The following is a 15,872-nucleotide window of genomic DNA, read 5'->3' on the forward strand; positions in this document are numbered from 1 at the left end:
GAAAAGTTTCTACGATGAGGGAGACACCAGTGAGACACCGTGTGACGGTTGAGGGGAATTCACTGAGGGCTGCGGCATCGGAGAGAGACAGGAGCAGGACCAGACGCCGTTCGCTCTCTCTCCAGGTGATGTCTTATTTCCCTCACAGTCACTGGAAATTCAGACCAGTAGATGTGTTTAAGTCAGATTTTGCACACAGATCGAAAATAATCTGTCACAAACACACATAGAGGAATAGTCTGTCCCCCTGACACCCCCTCCCCTCTCTCTCTGTCTCATTCTCTGCATTTGGATTATGCCCCATCTCGTGGACAGTTTCATACAGCCTCTGATGGAAAAACAACCCCACCCCATTTTCCCTTCGGTTTTTGCATCTTTTGTTGTATTTTTTACGCCACACCTTTGCAGCAGATAAACAAAAAACAGAAAAACCTTCTTTCTTTTTTTTTTTTCTTTTCTGTTTTTACAAAGACCACATGACAGGCCTTGGCAGAGAACAGGTAAACAATAGATGTGAAATGCATTTGTTTAGAAGAATATTGGTTGTACACAAAACTAGATTATCAAACAGACAAGGTGGACAGTGACCTCCAAGGACTCTCAGAGGCCCCAAAACTCCAGGATCACTGGGTGACAATGAATTTGTGGTGAATTGATTAATTGGAAATTTGATGAACACAATATAAACTGAAATGATGAGGACATTAAAGGAGGTTCCAAGTCTATTCTGTTGCAAAACTCACATGACCGTATGTTTGTTGAGTCATTGGTCACTGTGATGGTTCCTCATGTCCATACTGCCTGTGATAGTATCCAAGATCCAGATCCAAATCCAGACTCCTCATTTGTCTGTGCAAAGATTCATTTTTGAATTCAGCTGAGGCTTCAGTATCTTTCAAATTTACATATTTTTAGTACAAAATTGTCTCTTCCCATGTCCACAGGAAGTGTTTCTGTGCTAAGCTGTGGTGTAGGCATAGTAACAAAAAAGGGATTTTCATACAGAAAAGAAAGGATTTCTTCAAGCCCAGTATGGACAGCAGCTGGTAACTCTGTCAAAGTACATGTGAGTATTGTTTTGAGATGGGGCCCTGCGCAAAACCTAGTCTTTATTACTTATCTTAACATTCAATATTGTGCTTATATGGTGCATATAAGTACCTAAATCAGTATGTTTAGTAAAATAGCAAAAATCTTAACAGCAGATCTGGATGCCCCGAAAGGGAGGAACCAGGAAGTCAAGGGGAGCCTGAAGCCCAGTTTTGTCCCTGATCCAGCCCTGTGAGGCAGGACGCTGTGGAGCTGTCCGGTGCTGAAAACACTGATGGTGTGCTGTATGTAAAGTCCAGATTAGAGCAACAGTGTCACAATATGACAAAATAACCTTTCATCAGATTCATGATATAAGAAATAACAAATCTCCCAGAAGCTTGTGGGTGACTGCTGGTGATTGGCTGTCTGTTTTTTTTTGTTTGTTTGTTTTTTTTTTTGGTTTTTTTTTTGTGTGTGTTCATGTATGATGGAGACCTGTTCCAGATTAATGAGTGCGTTTATAATTAGCCCCATGAAGTATTTCTGGAATGGCCCATTTGTGCTCTGCTCCTGCAGGAGTCATTCTTGGTTTCTCACTGCCACCTTGTGGATTTCGGTTTTTTCGACCTTTCAGTGTGTCATGATGTCGCAGGTTACATCTTCACCATTCAAGCCCCATCCTGTCTGCACAAAAAGTGGCAAAATAAGGCGCATACTCCGGATTTAATCCCAATTAGTGATGAGATTATCTGCAAATGTTTTTTATTGATCTGGCAAAATCAGTCACGGGATTGAAGTGATAGAAATAAAAAAAAATGAAAGCAATTAGGAGAATTTAGGCTCGTGATTGTGACGCTTTCTCCATTGTTGTCCTCTTGTTTTGTTTTTTTTTTTTTTTAATTTCCCCACAAGAACAAAACCAGCGATCCATCCCACACCCCCACCCCACGGATGCTGATCCCTCCTCACGTAATGTGTTGCTAGAGCAAACTTCAAGTTCATGTTCGTGACCAGGATTCAAACCAGAGCTATATAGATCCGGAGACAATCAGCACTTCCAAAAAGTCATACTTTACGGGCCGAAAGCGACGCCATTCAGTGTCCAACCTGCAGACAGCCTGCAGACGGGTCTGCTCCACAGATATGCAGCACCGGTGGAGGTAGTAGGTACTCGCCGTGACTCATTCGTGCGCAATGACAATAAACAGACAAGGCTCGCTTTAAATATCAGCAAATCAAACCCACTTCAACAACAGCAAGGTCACCTTGTATGGGATCTAGCGGAGATCTGGAGCTCAGGTCTGTTCTCTTCTTCCTCTTCTTGGAGTGTACCAAAGAGCGCAGCAGTCTCTCCTCCAGGACTTAATTTGGTGCTAAATTCACTTTTTTTTCTTTCTTTTCTTTTTTTTTTCTTTTTGTTCTTTTTTGGACTGCACCTGTTCTCTCCTGGACCAACATAATCACGGTGAGTGGCTTTATTCGTCTGTGGGGCGGTTTAAGGAGTCCAAACTGAACGAACTCTTCCTTATTGTCGCTGGAGATGCTCTAACAGGTGTTTTATAAGGTTTACTCCCTGCAAAATATCACATTCAAGTGACATGATCGGCCTGTAGTTTGGATATAAATTTACATGTGTGCACCGGCTGTTTATGATGCACAGGTTTAACGATCATTTCGCCCTTAATGACAGGCTGGTGCTTTGGAAACAGTGATGCACGTCGTCCTTCTATACAACCTGCATCACGGTCAACAATGAAATGATCACCTTAGACTGATAGCTGTTTGTCAGGCAAGTTAGTGAAGCCAAAGCAGGCTTCTGATGACCATCAGAATTTAATAAACTAGAACATAATCTTCTCTTTTTCGGCTTTTATTTGCATGTTTCTGTTTTTATTGCGCACGGCCTTACCTCCAGATATTCCATATGTGTGCCAGTTTTGATGATGACGACAGCTGTGTTTTTCATAACCTTGGCTACACCAATTAAGGATGTGCTATTTATGATGAGGGTGATAAACATGAAGCTGTGTGGCGGCTGGTCCCCATCATCCATCCTGAGCAGGATCAGGATATGATGCTGAAATAATGTGCTCCTGTCAGTGGCCAGCAAACGGTTAAAGCAGGTGCTGGAGGCTTGATTTTAAAATCTGTCAACTGAACTTGTCATCCGCGATTTCTTGTTTTTCTCCTCGAGCCTCGTGTGGACTAATTGAATCTCAACTTGTGTGAGACAGGCTGTGTCCTTGTCGTCTACAGGTCTGTGTCGCCAACTTGAGCATCTCTTTAACTGTAATGAGCAAGAGGCAGATGTTAGAACACTGGGCACTCTGTGGCTTGTTTCTCTTTCCCTGCGAGTGAGCCTTACTTTTCCCCTCTCATAGTGTAAAGAGAGATTTTGGGGGGCATTAAAGAAAAAAAAAAGTGACCAGGCTTTTTGAGGTGAAGACTTTGGCACAGGGTCTCGGGAGTGATGGCGGCGTCTGCACCCTCCTCCTCTGGCGGCGAACCGGATCCCAACTCGACAAATTTACGACCACCGGGCTCAAGTAAGGTCCATCACAGATAAAATGCTATTTCACGTGTGCTATTTACTTTGTGGGCAATGCCATTAATCATTTTCATCGAGGGAGAGAGGAGGGGGGGGAGAAAAAATCCGCTGCCATTTGAGAGGGCTTCCTTCGCCACAAATCACCGCTGCATTTCATTCACCATACGGACCTCCCGGCATCTGCGTGACAGACGAATGCTGTTGTCAAAAACTGATGTCCTCTGCAAACATTACACTGAAGGCAATTAGCCTGGAAAACAAGCCCGAGGCTGCACCGGGACATCTTATCAGAAAGGCTGCAAATGCTTCAAATATCTCTATATTTATTAGCAAAAAAATAAAATTATTATGATCATTATTAATATTAGCATTATTATTATTATTATTAAGGGTAGTGTGTTCATGCATTCATGTTCTTTTTCTTTATTTTTTTTATTGGTTTGGCTAAATGTGTTCTGGCTGAATAAAGTGCCTGCATGGAAAAGCATGGAAAATTGCCCCTGAAGTGGCTGTTAATTCAGCCATACTAAATTGCCCCTAATGGCACACTTAAGCATTGTAGCCTTCATGAAGGGGGCAGTGTGGAAACCATACAGCCACCACAGTCCTTTCATTGTCAGCTGGTAGCAAAACTGAGCCTGATTCACCCAGTGAATACAGGTCTAAAATCAGGTTACAAGCGCAGATGCGCTCCTGATACCGAGATATTGGTGAGTTTTACCTTTTGAAAATCCAAATCTCATGCATTTCTGCACGGTGCAGACACGAACCTTTTCTTCACACTAATATTTCATTTAAATATTGGGAGGGCTTTGCATGTATGTGGTGAAAAGCAGTGATTATTATTATTAGTTTTAGTATTATTATTATTAATAATAATAATAGGCCCATGCAGAAATTTCCTTGCCTTGGAAGCCCAAGCTGCTGCAGATGTTTAGTCTGGTCTGAATGCTACGTGTCAGCATCTATGCTTTTGTTTCTTTCTTTCTTTCTTTCTTTTTTTCAGCTGTGTCTTTGTTGTCCATCTCATCTCCTCTGGCTTGGAGAAAATCATTGTGAGGACTGACTTAAAGTGCGTCCAATGAGCTGAGCAGGGCAATGATTTATCTACTGATCCAAAGCAAGGGTTAAATTGGGATGTGGGAACCCTCCCACCCCTCCTCCCTTAAATTGCTGCTTTTGAGGATTTCGTCTATGCTTCCCATCCAAGGTGCCCCATCCCCTCTCTGGCTGGAAGCCCTTGATAACGCAGTAATTCTCTATCTGTCACCGGCCAGCCGCTTCATGTCTACTGATGCTCGCATTTTAACCAGCATCTTTTCACTCAATTAGGTCTTTAAGGCTGGCGTGGATCCAAACGGCTAATTAATTTGAAGTCCTTGCCTAGGTCATGAACGGTGACATAGAGTGGAAATAGGCTAATCCAGATCCAGGGGCCCGGGGAGTGCGGGCTAATGTTTAAATAATCCCAAGACGCCCAATGATGGCTATTTTTATTTCAGCTTAACATCACTCGACCTCATACTGCTCTCCATTTATTTCCAACATTAAATTGCTCAAGATAAAAATGTACACTGGAGCTTGATTATTTTAGGCTTCTGGGAGGCCCTCTAACCGGTGTGTTAAAATCATTTCAGGCTATGATGCATGGTGTGGAGTTGCACATGGGTGTACAAGAAAATTGGGAATGAAGATATGTGGTAAGTTCGCGTTTTTTCCTCTATTTTTTAATAGAATTGTGCAAATATTCCTGAATTGTCATGCAGAGATCAAACATGCATGGTTTTCAGTGTCCGCAAGCATGACTGAAGGCTGTGGCCTGCATCATTTCAGTCGCGGCTCAATGGGAAACCACGGATCTCCACGGAACAAAGATTAACCATTCACGATTAACTCCTATTATTAAATTTCCATCACTACCGATCGTGATAATTTAAACAAAATGGAGGGAAAATGGAACATCAAGTGCTAAAGCCACCAATTTACCCCTTGAAATTAAAGAAGGAATTATGCAGAATGGATTTCCACATTGAGAGTCTATTTCAGGCTCATGGCACACTAACCAAAGACGGACCGACAGCTCCCATGATGCTGAATGTCTCGCACCAGTGCGCAGTACAATTTTCTGGTATTTTTGACCGACACGTTCTGCTGCGTTCACTGAGGCCATTTAATTACCCAGGACCATAAAGCTGCAAAACACACTGAGGGAAAAAAAAAAACTGCATTCATGTTGGCTTAATATCAGAGGAAAAACAGCAGGTTTAATGTCTCAGACAGAAGTAGCTTGTTGCACAAATTTCAGATCAGATTCCTGTAAAATTCACCCATGAGATGTATTTTCCCTCACCAGGATTTACTGAGAAATTCGAATCTATTATCAAACGTGCGTCGGTGCTGCTTTGTTATCGGCTTCGACGCTGAAGCGCACGCTGTCGGAGGAGCTTTAGTAAGAATTTACAGCCGCTCCATGACAGCGATTTGTTTGTGCTTGGCTGGAGTTTGGCTGCTGATGTCACTGAACCTCCCACAGGGTCCTCCGCCCATAAATAGGACTCCCTGTGCAGGATGGGACTCTTCTCTAATAAAAAATAAAAAGGAGAAAGTAGAGTGGAGATTCTTGGAGAAAGACACAGGGAGGAGATAAAAGTCAGATATGGGAGAAGAGAATTAGTGGGCCTGGTTGAGTTTAAAAAAATAATAAAATAAGCTGCAGCTCTCGACATGTATGCGAAGTGTAATCACGCTGCGGACTCCTCTTCTTCTTGTAAACGTTTAGGATTTTTGCAGAAGAACAACAGCCTGGAGGAGAGGAGCAGGATTGTGAGTTCCTTCAAGGAGCGCGCAGCCAAGAACCTGCTGTCCTGCGATAACATCGGCGGAGGAGCGCGTTTCAGCCGCACGGAGACCGACTTCTCCAACCTGTACGCCAGAGGTAGGCAGCTGGAGGAAGCTGGAAGAGGATGAAATGGGTTTATACTTTGAAATGAAATATGATGCACTTAACAGAAAATATAAAACGGAAATCTCTGAGAAATCCAAACCTTGTGTGGACATTTTAATCTGGATTCTAATCACCAAACATGGAAACAGAGTAACGCTATGGAAATATATGAAAGTAGCCGAAATGATTTGCTAATGAATCAGACTGCTAATGCCACCTAATGCCAAAATAATTCTCTAGGTCATTATATTGCATTTGTTGGGTGGTGTTAATTCCTTAGTGCTGTTTATAAATTGTGACGAAGACCCTTTAAGATAATTCTCAGCATGAGAGCAACTTAATGGATGAGTTTTATTTTCTAGATCTGCTGCCTGCCAAGAATGGAGAGGAGCAGACCATGCAGTTCTTGCTGGAGGTTGTGGAAATCCTCACCAACTATGTCCGGAAGACCTTTGACAGATCCACCAAGGTCCTGGACTTCCACCACCCTCACCAGCTGCTGGAGGGCATGGAGGGCTTCAACCTGGAGCTCTCTGACCAGCCCGAGTCTCTGGAGCAGATCCTGGTGGACTGCAGGGACACTCTGAAATATGGAGTGAGGACAGGTGAGAACAAAGAGGCCTGAAGGCTCAGCAGGGCCTGCTGCAATCAATAACTCTCATTAGCTTACATGCCAGTGTAATGATTACAGATAAGCTATTTTCTCTCTCAGACTCTCGAATGATGAATTGTTTGCTGGGGATTATGTTGCTTTGTTGTCTCTTTATCAATCGCAGGTCACCCCAGGTTCTTTAACCAGCTGTCCACCGGATTAGACATTGTTGGGTTGGCAGGAGAGTGGCTTACCTCTACAGCCAACACTAACATGTGAGTACTGTGATACCCTAATGAGTTAAGTTTTTAGATAATCTTTGCTCTCCCTAAACACAGCCATGCAGATAATAGGAGGTAAAAGCAATAAAAATTAGATCCAGTTTGGAAGTCATTAGGTTCATTTTATTCTACTTTTGAAAAGCTTTTATGTATTTAAAGGGCCTCTGTAGAAGTGAGTTAGAGGAATACTTGAAGTGACACACAGTAATTACTGTCTTTGGCTGAAGAATACCCTGCACGCACTAACAGATTGCCAATCAAGCAAGAACATAAAAAGCACAAAGGAAGACATTTGTACAGATACTCCCCACAGTATTGTTAGTGTTGGCCTGTGCTCAGGCTGTGGTCACGTAATTCAGCCCTGCAGGCAAACTAAATTGCATATTGATTCGCATTCACAGTTTACATGCTGTCTTTGTTTCATCTAATGCTAGTTCCTGTGATGTAACAATGCCAAGAAGGGACATGGCGTGCCCCTCGGACCATCTGTGCTCTGTATGAACAGCCATCACTGGGACTCAGCAATGAGTTTTGCAATGAATCCTTTCTTTTGCTTCCCAGGACTCTGTCTCAGAGAGGTGTTTGCAGGGTGATTGTACTTAATCACATTTAATTGTACTACCGGTCTAGCTCAGTGTATGATGATGAGATAAAACTTGGCCAGAGCTCTATTATACCTCTTCTCTTCCACCATGTTTTTCATTCCCGTTCTTGTAAACTGTGAAGTCAAAGTAAAACTTTATTGACTCTTCCAACTTGAACACTTTGGGAAGTAAAAACAACATGCGGCATCACAATGGAATCACTTGGTGTGGATGACAGTATGAAGATTAGTCCGTGAGGTCGATAAATCTAGAAATGCTTATAAATAGATAGAAGACTTTATCAATACATCATTTACTAATGCTTTATAGATTAGATATAAGCCAATAATAAGAACAATCTCTTTGATTGATTGAACTGTGTGGACACTTACCACCTGGAAAAGACATTCAAAAGATGTGGACCAAACCTGCTTTATCAACAACTCATTAAGCATTTATCGATGGATCACTAATGTTTCTAACTGCATTATCCCCACATAGAGAGCACCAACACCAGAGAAGGGTTTTTTTCATTTTAATTTCTTATTAAAGGATCAGAATTGATCTAAAAGGCATGAGTAAATTATTTACTAACCCTTACTGAAGTGATTATTTACAGCCTCTAAAATCTATGTAAAGGTTGCCTTATTGGAAAATGGGACCATGATTTCTACTGTGATATGTGGGGATTTTGAGAGTGTAACAGAGGGTTCAGGTCTCACACCAGTTTGAACTTTTATTACAAAGCTCGGATACAGATCTTAAACTTAAAGTAACATGTTTTCACAGCCTGGCTCAGCCATCAGTCTGTCTTCCACAGCGCTTCTCAATACTGCAGCCAGCTTGTGTGTTACTGGCGACATCAGCGAGGATGATTTGAACCAGAGGGTGGAGGTTGCTTACATACTTGTAATTTACCTTTATTAATTACTCCATCAACCCTAATTACCCCTGGCAGATATTGACTGACACTAATAGACTGACAATCACATCCAGGTCTTACATAATCAGAACGAGTGAGCGTTGCCTGCATGAATGAATGCGATGAAATTAATGTGCGACATCTGCGAAGTGGCATCTGACTTGTTTATTTTTTCTCCGTCCTTATTACTGTATGCTGAAGATGCTGAGGGGCACAATGCGACATTCTGTAATGTTCCACTGATTCATTTACTTTCTTTGCATGAATAGACAGATACTTATGTAATTAGAAGAATATTGGTCAGGAGAAGATGGATGAGCCCGCCTGTGCTGCAGTTCCAAATCGACTGTGCTTTTCTCTGAGGCAGAGGGGTTTTTAATGTGCTTTGATGATGTGGAAAAAATTATATTCTTGAGAGGATAAAACATGGGAAAACAACGCTACTACGAGAAAATTAAAGGCACCTGAAACAACTTTGTTTTGTGAGTGTAACAGCAGATCATTGTTGTTATTCCTCCAGTGTTTTTAATAACGCTAATCCCATTAAAAATGCATTGTTCATATTGTGAGTATTGCTGTATCAGTGAGAGTGAGACCGTGTCCTTTCGCTGCAGCAAAAGACAATTTCTAAAACGATAAGATGTCATTGAGGTGTGACTGTGTACATAACATTATATCTGTTCAATTCAGTAACCATGCTGTACAATTAGAGTATACAAATGCATGTTGTTAAATATCAGTCTATTTTATATTGAGCTTTGCTTTGCTTTTATCACATATCAAACTGTTGTTTCACTCTGCTTTGTTCCAGGTTTACCTATGAGATCGCCCCTGTCTTTGTGCTTATGGAGCAGCTGACGCTGAAAAAGATGAGGGAGATCATTGGCTGGCCTGATGGAGAGGGTGATGGCATATTTTCTCCAGGTGAGAGCCAAACCAATGACTGAACAGGGGCTCAATAAGTCAAAGCCCTTATGCAAACATGTGAGACTTCATGTCACATTTCATCATATACCACTAGATGCTGCTTTTAGCTTATGCTTCTGAATCTGTATTTTTCACTCCTAAAAGATCTAATGTGGTCTCCAATGGTGGAAGAAATACTCAGTATCAATATAATAGTGTAAAAATACTCTTTTATTCATTCAGAAGTTTGCCAAAAGTGTTGCCATCAAAATAAAGCACTCATTATGCACAATGCAGCATTTCAAAATAATATCAATAATATTGTAGAATTACAGTCATTGATACCTTCATTTGTAATGATCACTTCAAATGTTGCATCCTATAAAGGTGAAGCTAATCACCTTAAATACTGCTATAATAATGCATCATCATTTATTTGGTGATTACATTTTGTATAAATAATCTGAATCTGCAAAGTAACGAGTAACTCAGGCCATCAAATAAATGTATTGTAGTAAAAAGTAAAATCTTTCCTTTGGAAAGTGTAATATAAGTAAGTACCATAAAACAGATGTATTCAAGTGGAGTACCTCAAATGTGATCGTAACTGTAGTTTTTACTCTCTACCACTGCTGGTTTCTGCAGGAGGTGCAATCTCCAACATGTACAGTGTGATGATTGCCAGATACAAGTTCTTCCCTGAAGTCAAGACCAAAGGCATGGCAGCTGCACCCAGACTGGTCCTCTTCACCTCAGAGCATGTTAGTATTACTGTATTCCTGATCATTGTTATCCCACCATTCAAGCATCTTTATCATCAAAGTCTGACAATTAATATCAGTATTTTAAATGTAAATCCAACATGAATTGTGACCAGGTCAGCTTAGACTGTTAAACTGTATAACACAAGTGGACGTAGCCACTGTGATGTCACCGATTGGTTTATGGACCATCGTTCTGAAGTCTCAAGTTTGGCATTTTGGGTGCCGCCATCTTGGTCTTTTGGAGCCAGAGGTGACCATATTTGGATGAGAGGGTGGAGCTGGGGAGGTGGATCTGACTGTGAACCAGAGAAGGCTATGCGCGGCATCCTGATTGGCAGGTCTCTATGGTCACGACTTGTCAGTCACAAGGTAGCCATGCCCTAAAGCATACCCTGCCTTATCCTCAATCTTACCCTAAATGAGACCATAGTTTACAAAATGAACATCATGCTGTATTGAAGAGGACTTGACACTCGTGATCGAGACCATAAACTCATTAGGAAACTGTTTAATGAGGTAATAATTCAAGTGAGAAGTGGGCTCATTTTCTCATAAGCTTACATACAATCAGACTTTTTACAACCAGTGGAGTTGCCCCCTGCTGGCGGGTGCAGGTTTGAGACGTTTGGCTTCATGTTTCAGACCCAAAGGCTATGTCCACTTCTTTCATCCGTCTATGATCGTGACTGATCAACATCTGTTCTTGCAGAGCCACTACTCCATCAAGAAAGCCAGCGCAGCTCTGGGCTTCGGGACAGAGAACCTGATCCTTTTGAACACAGATGAGAGGTTTGCTTTGTGCTTGACTTACACGCAGACGGTCTGGTAAAAGATCAAATATCCGCGTGACTTCTGTATGTCTTCTTCTCTTCCAGAGGGCGAGTCATCCCGGCTGATTTGGAAGCCAAAGTAATAGAGGCCAAGCAAAAGGTGAATGTCTGCGAGAATGACTCAGACACCAACTTATTTATTTGCTTCTTTTAGTGACTCCACACAAAGAGAAAGGCTCGTCTGAGCTGTGGAGTTTATTGGGAAGCACAGCAGAGAGGTTATTTCAGTCAGGTTGATGCTTCTGGCTGCTCACACGTGATGCTGCTCCAGTTTAAAGTACCTCTCCTGGAAGTAATCCTTCACTGGCAAAGCAGAATAGGAAATAGGAAAACAGTTGGTCCAGACAGAGAGAGTGCATTATTAGAGAAATGTGTTTCAGCTCATCTTTTTGATGTCAGCAATCACAGCGAGAGAATCAACATTACAACTTGAATTCAGGCCAGAATCGTACAAATATCTTTTTTCCCCAATGTTTTTGGTTTGCAGGGTTATGTCCCGATGTTTGTGAATGCCACCGCTGGTACCACCGTCTACGGAGCCTTTGATCCCATCAATGAAATTGCAGACATCTGTGAAAAGTACAACATGTGGCTTCATGTGGACGTAAGAGAATATTGAAACTCTTCAACCAAAGAAAAAAAACAAAACACATAACATCTCTTTAGCTTCTGTTATAGACATTATCACCCTTACTGTTATGTCTGTGCTGTGTTCTGTGCAGGGTGCATGGGGAGGAGGTTTGCTCATGTCCAGGAAACACAGGCACAAGCTGAATGGAGTGGAGAGGTAAAAGAACTTATTACATAAACATGTAAAAACGGTTGTATAATGTCTTCTTTGGCTTTGTAGGAGCTTTCTTAAGTCTGAGAAAATAACCCTGATCACATCATCAGGGTTGTTGCAAACCTAGTCTGTCTGATATGTATATTATACATATCAGACAGTAAAGAGGTTAAAAAGCAAAAAACAGGGGCTTTGTGGCTCATAGCTGGCACCATAACACACAAGGGCACCCCAGTTACTCCCCGTCTTCATACAATACTAAATTACTGGAGTGGCCCTTTAAAGTCTGGGCCAGAATGGTGTACACAACCACAGATGTTTCAAATGATACCTTTCCAACGACTCATGTGACAGTTCCTTCTATAAAACTGAAAAGTTCAGTGTCTTCTTAGATTACCACTTCTGTTCCTAGGCCTGATACACACACGCACACACTCACAGAGCTGTGTTTACTGTTTCAATATCTGTGCAGGGCCAACTCAGTCACCTGGAACCCTCATAAAATGATGGGAGTGCCGCTGCAGTGCTCTGCCATTCTGGTCAGGGAGAGGGTGAGCCTGTTTTTCATTTGCCTGCTGCACAGGATACCACTCCTGCACACACAAATATAGACACAGACAACTGTTTTCTGCTGGTGTTTGCTCACCTACCTGTTTCTTTCACTGCCACTCTGTCCATTGCAGGGATTATTACAAGGCTGCAACTCCATGTGTGCTGGTTACCTGTTCCAGCCAGACAAACAGTATGACGTTACATATGACACCGGTGACAAGGCCATACAGTGTGGACGCCATGTCGATATCTTCAAATTCTGGCTTATGTGGAAGGCAAAGGTTTGTATTTTATCTGCTGTTTTCTTCTAAAACCTCTATGAGCCGTGCCGCCATATCTAGAGTGCGATGGTAACAGTTCCTTTCTTTTTTCAATCTACCTCAAAGGGAACAATAGGATTTGAACAGCATATTGACAAGTGCCTGGATCTGTCCGCATACCTCTACAATAAAATAAAAAACAGAGAAGGCTATGAGATGGTGTTCAACGGAGAGGTGAGAGCTATATTTCCACACACAGCTTCATTCACTGCACTGAAATATCAGGTAAATATAAACCAGAATTCACGGCATCGTCAAGACAATCAGCGGGAGCAACAAAGAAAAACTATGCTATCCTTATCTGAGCTTTTCCGATTTACAGAACACCTGCTTGTCTTTTGTGATAAATGACTGCAAAAATAAATTTGATATCTTAACTTGGTTTTTGGATTGATTGGGTCATTTTGCATTGCTGACAAGTTGACAAGAAAAGCTGAAATTACAGAAGGCAGTTTTTATGGCCACTCATTACAAATGTTGTTCCCATTTTCTCTTATCAGCCGCAGCACACTAATGTGTGTTTCTGGTACCTGCCGCCGAGCCTGCGCGGCTTGCCTGACGGTGCAGAAAGGCGGGAGAGGCTGCACAAGGTAATGACTCATCAATCTGCTTCTTAAGCCACGTTTGGACTTCTGCTGCCCTCTTAGATTGAGGGATGGACAACTGTGTGTGCACATGCTCATGACTGTATGTTTTGCACAACAGGTGGCCCCAAAGATCAAGGCAATGATGATGGAGTCTGGGACTACCATGGTGGGCTACCAGCCGCAAGGTGACAAGGTGAACTTCTTCCGCATGGTCATCTCCAATCCCGCTGCCACCAGGTCGGACATCGACTTCCTGATCGAAGAGATCGAGCGACTGGGGAATGACTTGTAAGAGCCACACCTAAACCCTTTCTCTGCCCAAACGTTGGCCTTTGCAGACTCTGAAGGGCCTTGAGCTTGGCTTCATGTCCCTTTTGTCTCCTAAAGATGTTGAAGTTTTTGCTTACAGATCTTTTCTGGCAATGCACAACAAATAATATGCCATGTGTGTCTCGTCTCTGTCTCTTCTGTCTTTAGCAGCGATGACATACTTTCAAAACATTTGCACACAAGGTTATCCGAGTGAAAAAAAGGACATAAGTCAAAGCTAGAGAGAATCACAAAAGCACACTGGTATTCTTGCCAAAGTGTACGTTAAGTGGAAATAAGCCTGAATTAAGATTAACACTGCTTACTTTTCATGTAAATATGAAGTAGCAAGAGTATCTGAGCACTTGAATGATTCTTTCTATAGCAGCTATAAAGAAAACGTCATTTTACTGTTGTACTATATGAAGCTCAGTGTTAAAAACAGAATGAGATGAAAATATTTTTTCACACGTAACAAATGACAATGTAGAGAACCTTATTGCATTGACATAAACAGTATAAATGTAAAATATACATATACAGTATATATATGATGTACTGACTGTTGGTGCTCCATGTTGTCGATGTAACTATCAAGCCAGACGCACCGCCACATCGTACCCTCGCTGTTATTCCCCTTTGATATTACGTAGGTGGAACTATATAACACAGTCATTGTAACAAGCACTGTACTTGATTGCTGTGTTTTTAGAGATTTTTGTGTAGACTGTGTATAGTATTGTTACATTGCCTTTGTGCCAAATGTGTCCTAGTTTTACAGTGAGAAAATCCTACACGTAAACCGATCATACAGTATAGTATGTAATAGAGAAATCATTTTATTTGTATCCAGAGATTATAATTTTGAATAGTTTATCTGCTGTTCTGATCCATTTCTAATGTATCCTCCTTCCTACTTTGAAACTCTGCTGTATAATATCACAATGTTTTGAATAACATTGAGGTCTTTTAGTGTATTTGTGAACCAAAGAAGGGTTGAGTTACCTTTATGAACACGTACACGGCCCTTGTTCTCCCTTAAGGATGGATCCAGATGTTTATATAAGAATACTTAACTTACCGCCCTAAACTTTAGTGCAATCTATGTTGTGTAACTGTGCAATGTCATCGTGATTCACTGACTGAATGTTGTCGAGACACTTGGCTATATGTGGGAGGCATGACTGGCAGTGCGGCTGCTACTGCCGGTGCTTTGTTAATGATAAAAAGCACAATGCTAAACCATGATCATGGGGCAGCTTTTATCCTATGGACATATGATTGTCTATATTCTAATCGTGTTAAGTGGAGTAAAACTATAATATGCAAAATTTATTTGTCTTGCTAACTATAGGCACACGTTTATGTTGAGAAAAACAATGTGAGAAACTGGGATTATTTATCATTAAGACTTCTGCTTGAACAATGAAATGCACAGTGTTTGCTACTGTAATAAAATTTATTGAACAATTGTACATTCCTGAATTAGTGGGATGAAATATCCCTTGTTAAATTCAATGTAGGCACTTTAACTTCACGCCATCGTTTGCAGAGTATTACTGTCGTAGCCACAGCATTAATAAAGACATGAGCTGTAGAACATCTGTGGGCACAATTTTTTGCAGTTTGTAAAAGGACATTTGAACTTTACAAATAAATACTGTATGTGTGGCGAACAACACTGGAGAGACTTAACTCTAATATTTCTTTCTTTTCTTTCGAGCTTATTAAAACCCAATAGATAGAAGCGTATTAGCTTATGTGGGCTGATGTCAAAATGCAGGAAATGCCTCACATGAAGAATTTTTATTACACCAAAAAGGGAAATATTTCACTTTTTACATATTATTCAGGTTATGCATGAGCGAATGTATATTCCTTTTGTACTCACAGACAAAGAAATGTATAACATCCTAC

The 15,872-nt window shown here is 41.4% G+C and overlaps 1 protein-coding gene across 4 annotated transcripts; it reads left to right on the forward strand.

Annotated features, from left to right (window-relative positions):
* Positions 1 to 1,939: 1,939 nt before the first annotated feature.
* On the forward strand, positions 1,940 to 15,636 carry LOC143330237 (glutamate decarboxylase 1). Of its 4 annotated transcripts, none has more exons than XM_076746605.1 (17): positions 1,940 to 2,497; positions 3,414 to 3,578; positions 5,218 to 5,280; positions 6,360 to 6,515; positions 6,887 to 7,129; positions 7,301 to 7,391; positions 9,715 to 9,827; positions 10,455 to 10,570; positions 11,283 to 11,362; positions 11,449 to 11,503; positions 11,891 to 12,007; positions 12,126 to 12,190; positions 12,660 to 12,738; positions 12,871 to 13,020; positions 13,126 to 13,233; positions 13,560 to 13,649; positions 13,765 to 15,636. In XM_076746605.1, the coding sequence occupies exons 2-17, from the start codon at positions 3,503 to 3,505 to the stop codon at positions 13,936 to 13,938; spliced, it is 1,776 nt and encodes a 591-aa protein (XP_076602720.1). In that variant the 5' UTR covers positions 1,940 to 2,497; positions 3,414 to 3,502; the 3' UTR covers positions 13,939 to 15,636. The 4 variants fall into 4 exon arrangements, with proteins under 4 accessions (XP_076602720.1, XP_076602721.1, XP_076602722.1 ...); XM_076746606.1 differs by having other exon boundaries at positions 3,490 to 3,578; XM_076746607.1 differs by having other exon boundaries at positions 2,203 to 2,331; positions 3,421 to 3,578.
* The last annotated feature ends 236 nt before the right edge of the window (positions 15,637 to 15,872 follow it).

Source organism: Chaetodon auriga, chromosome 13 (assembly GCF_051107435.1).
Source record: "Chaetodon auriga isolate fChaAug3 chromosome 13, fChaAug3.hap1, whole genome shotgun sequence".
In the NCBI taxonomy this organism is placed as follows: Eukaryota; Metazoa; Chordata; class Actinopteri; order Chaetodontiformes; family Chaetodontidae; genus Chaetodon; species Chaetodon auriga.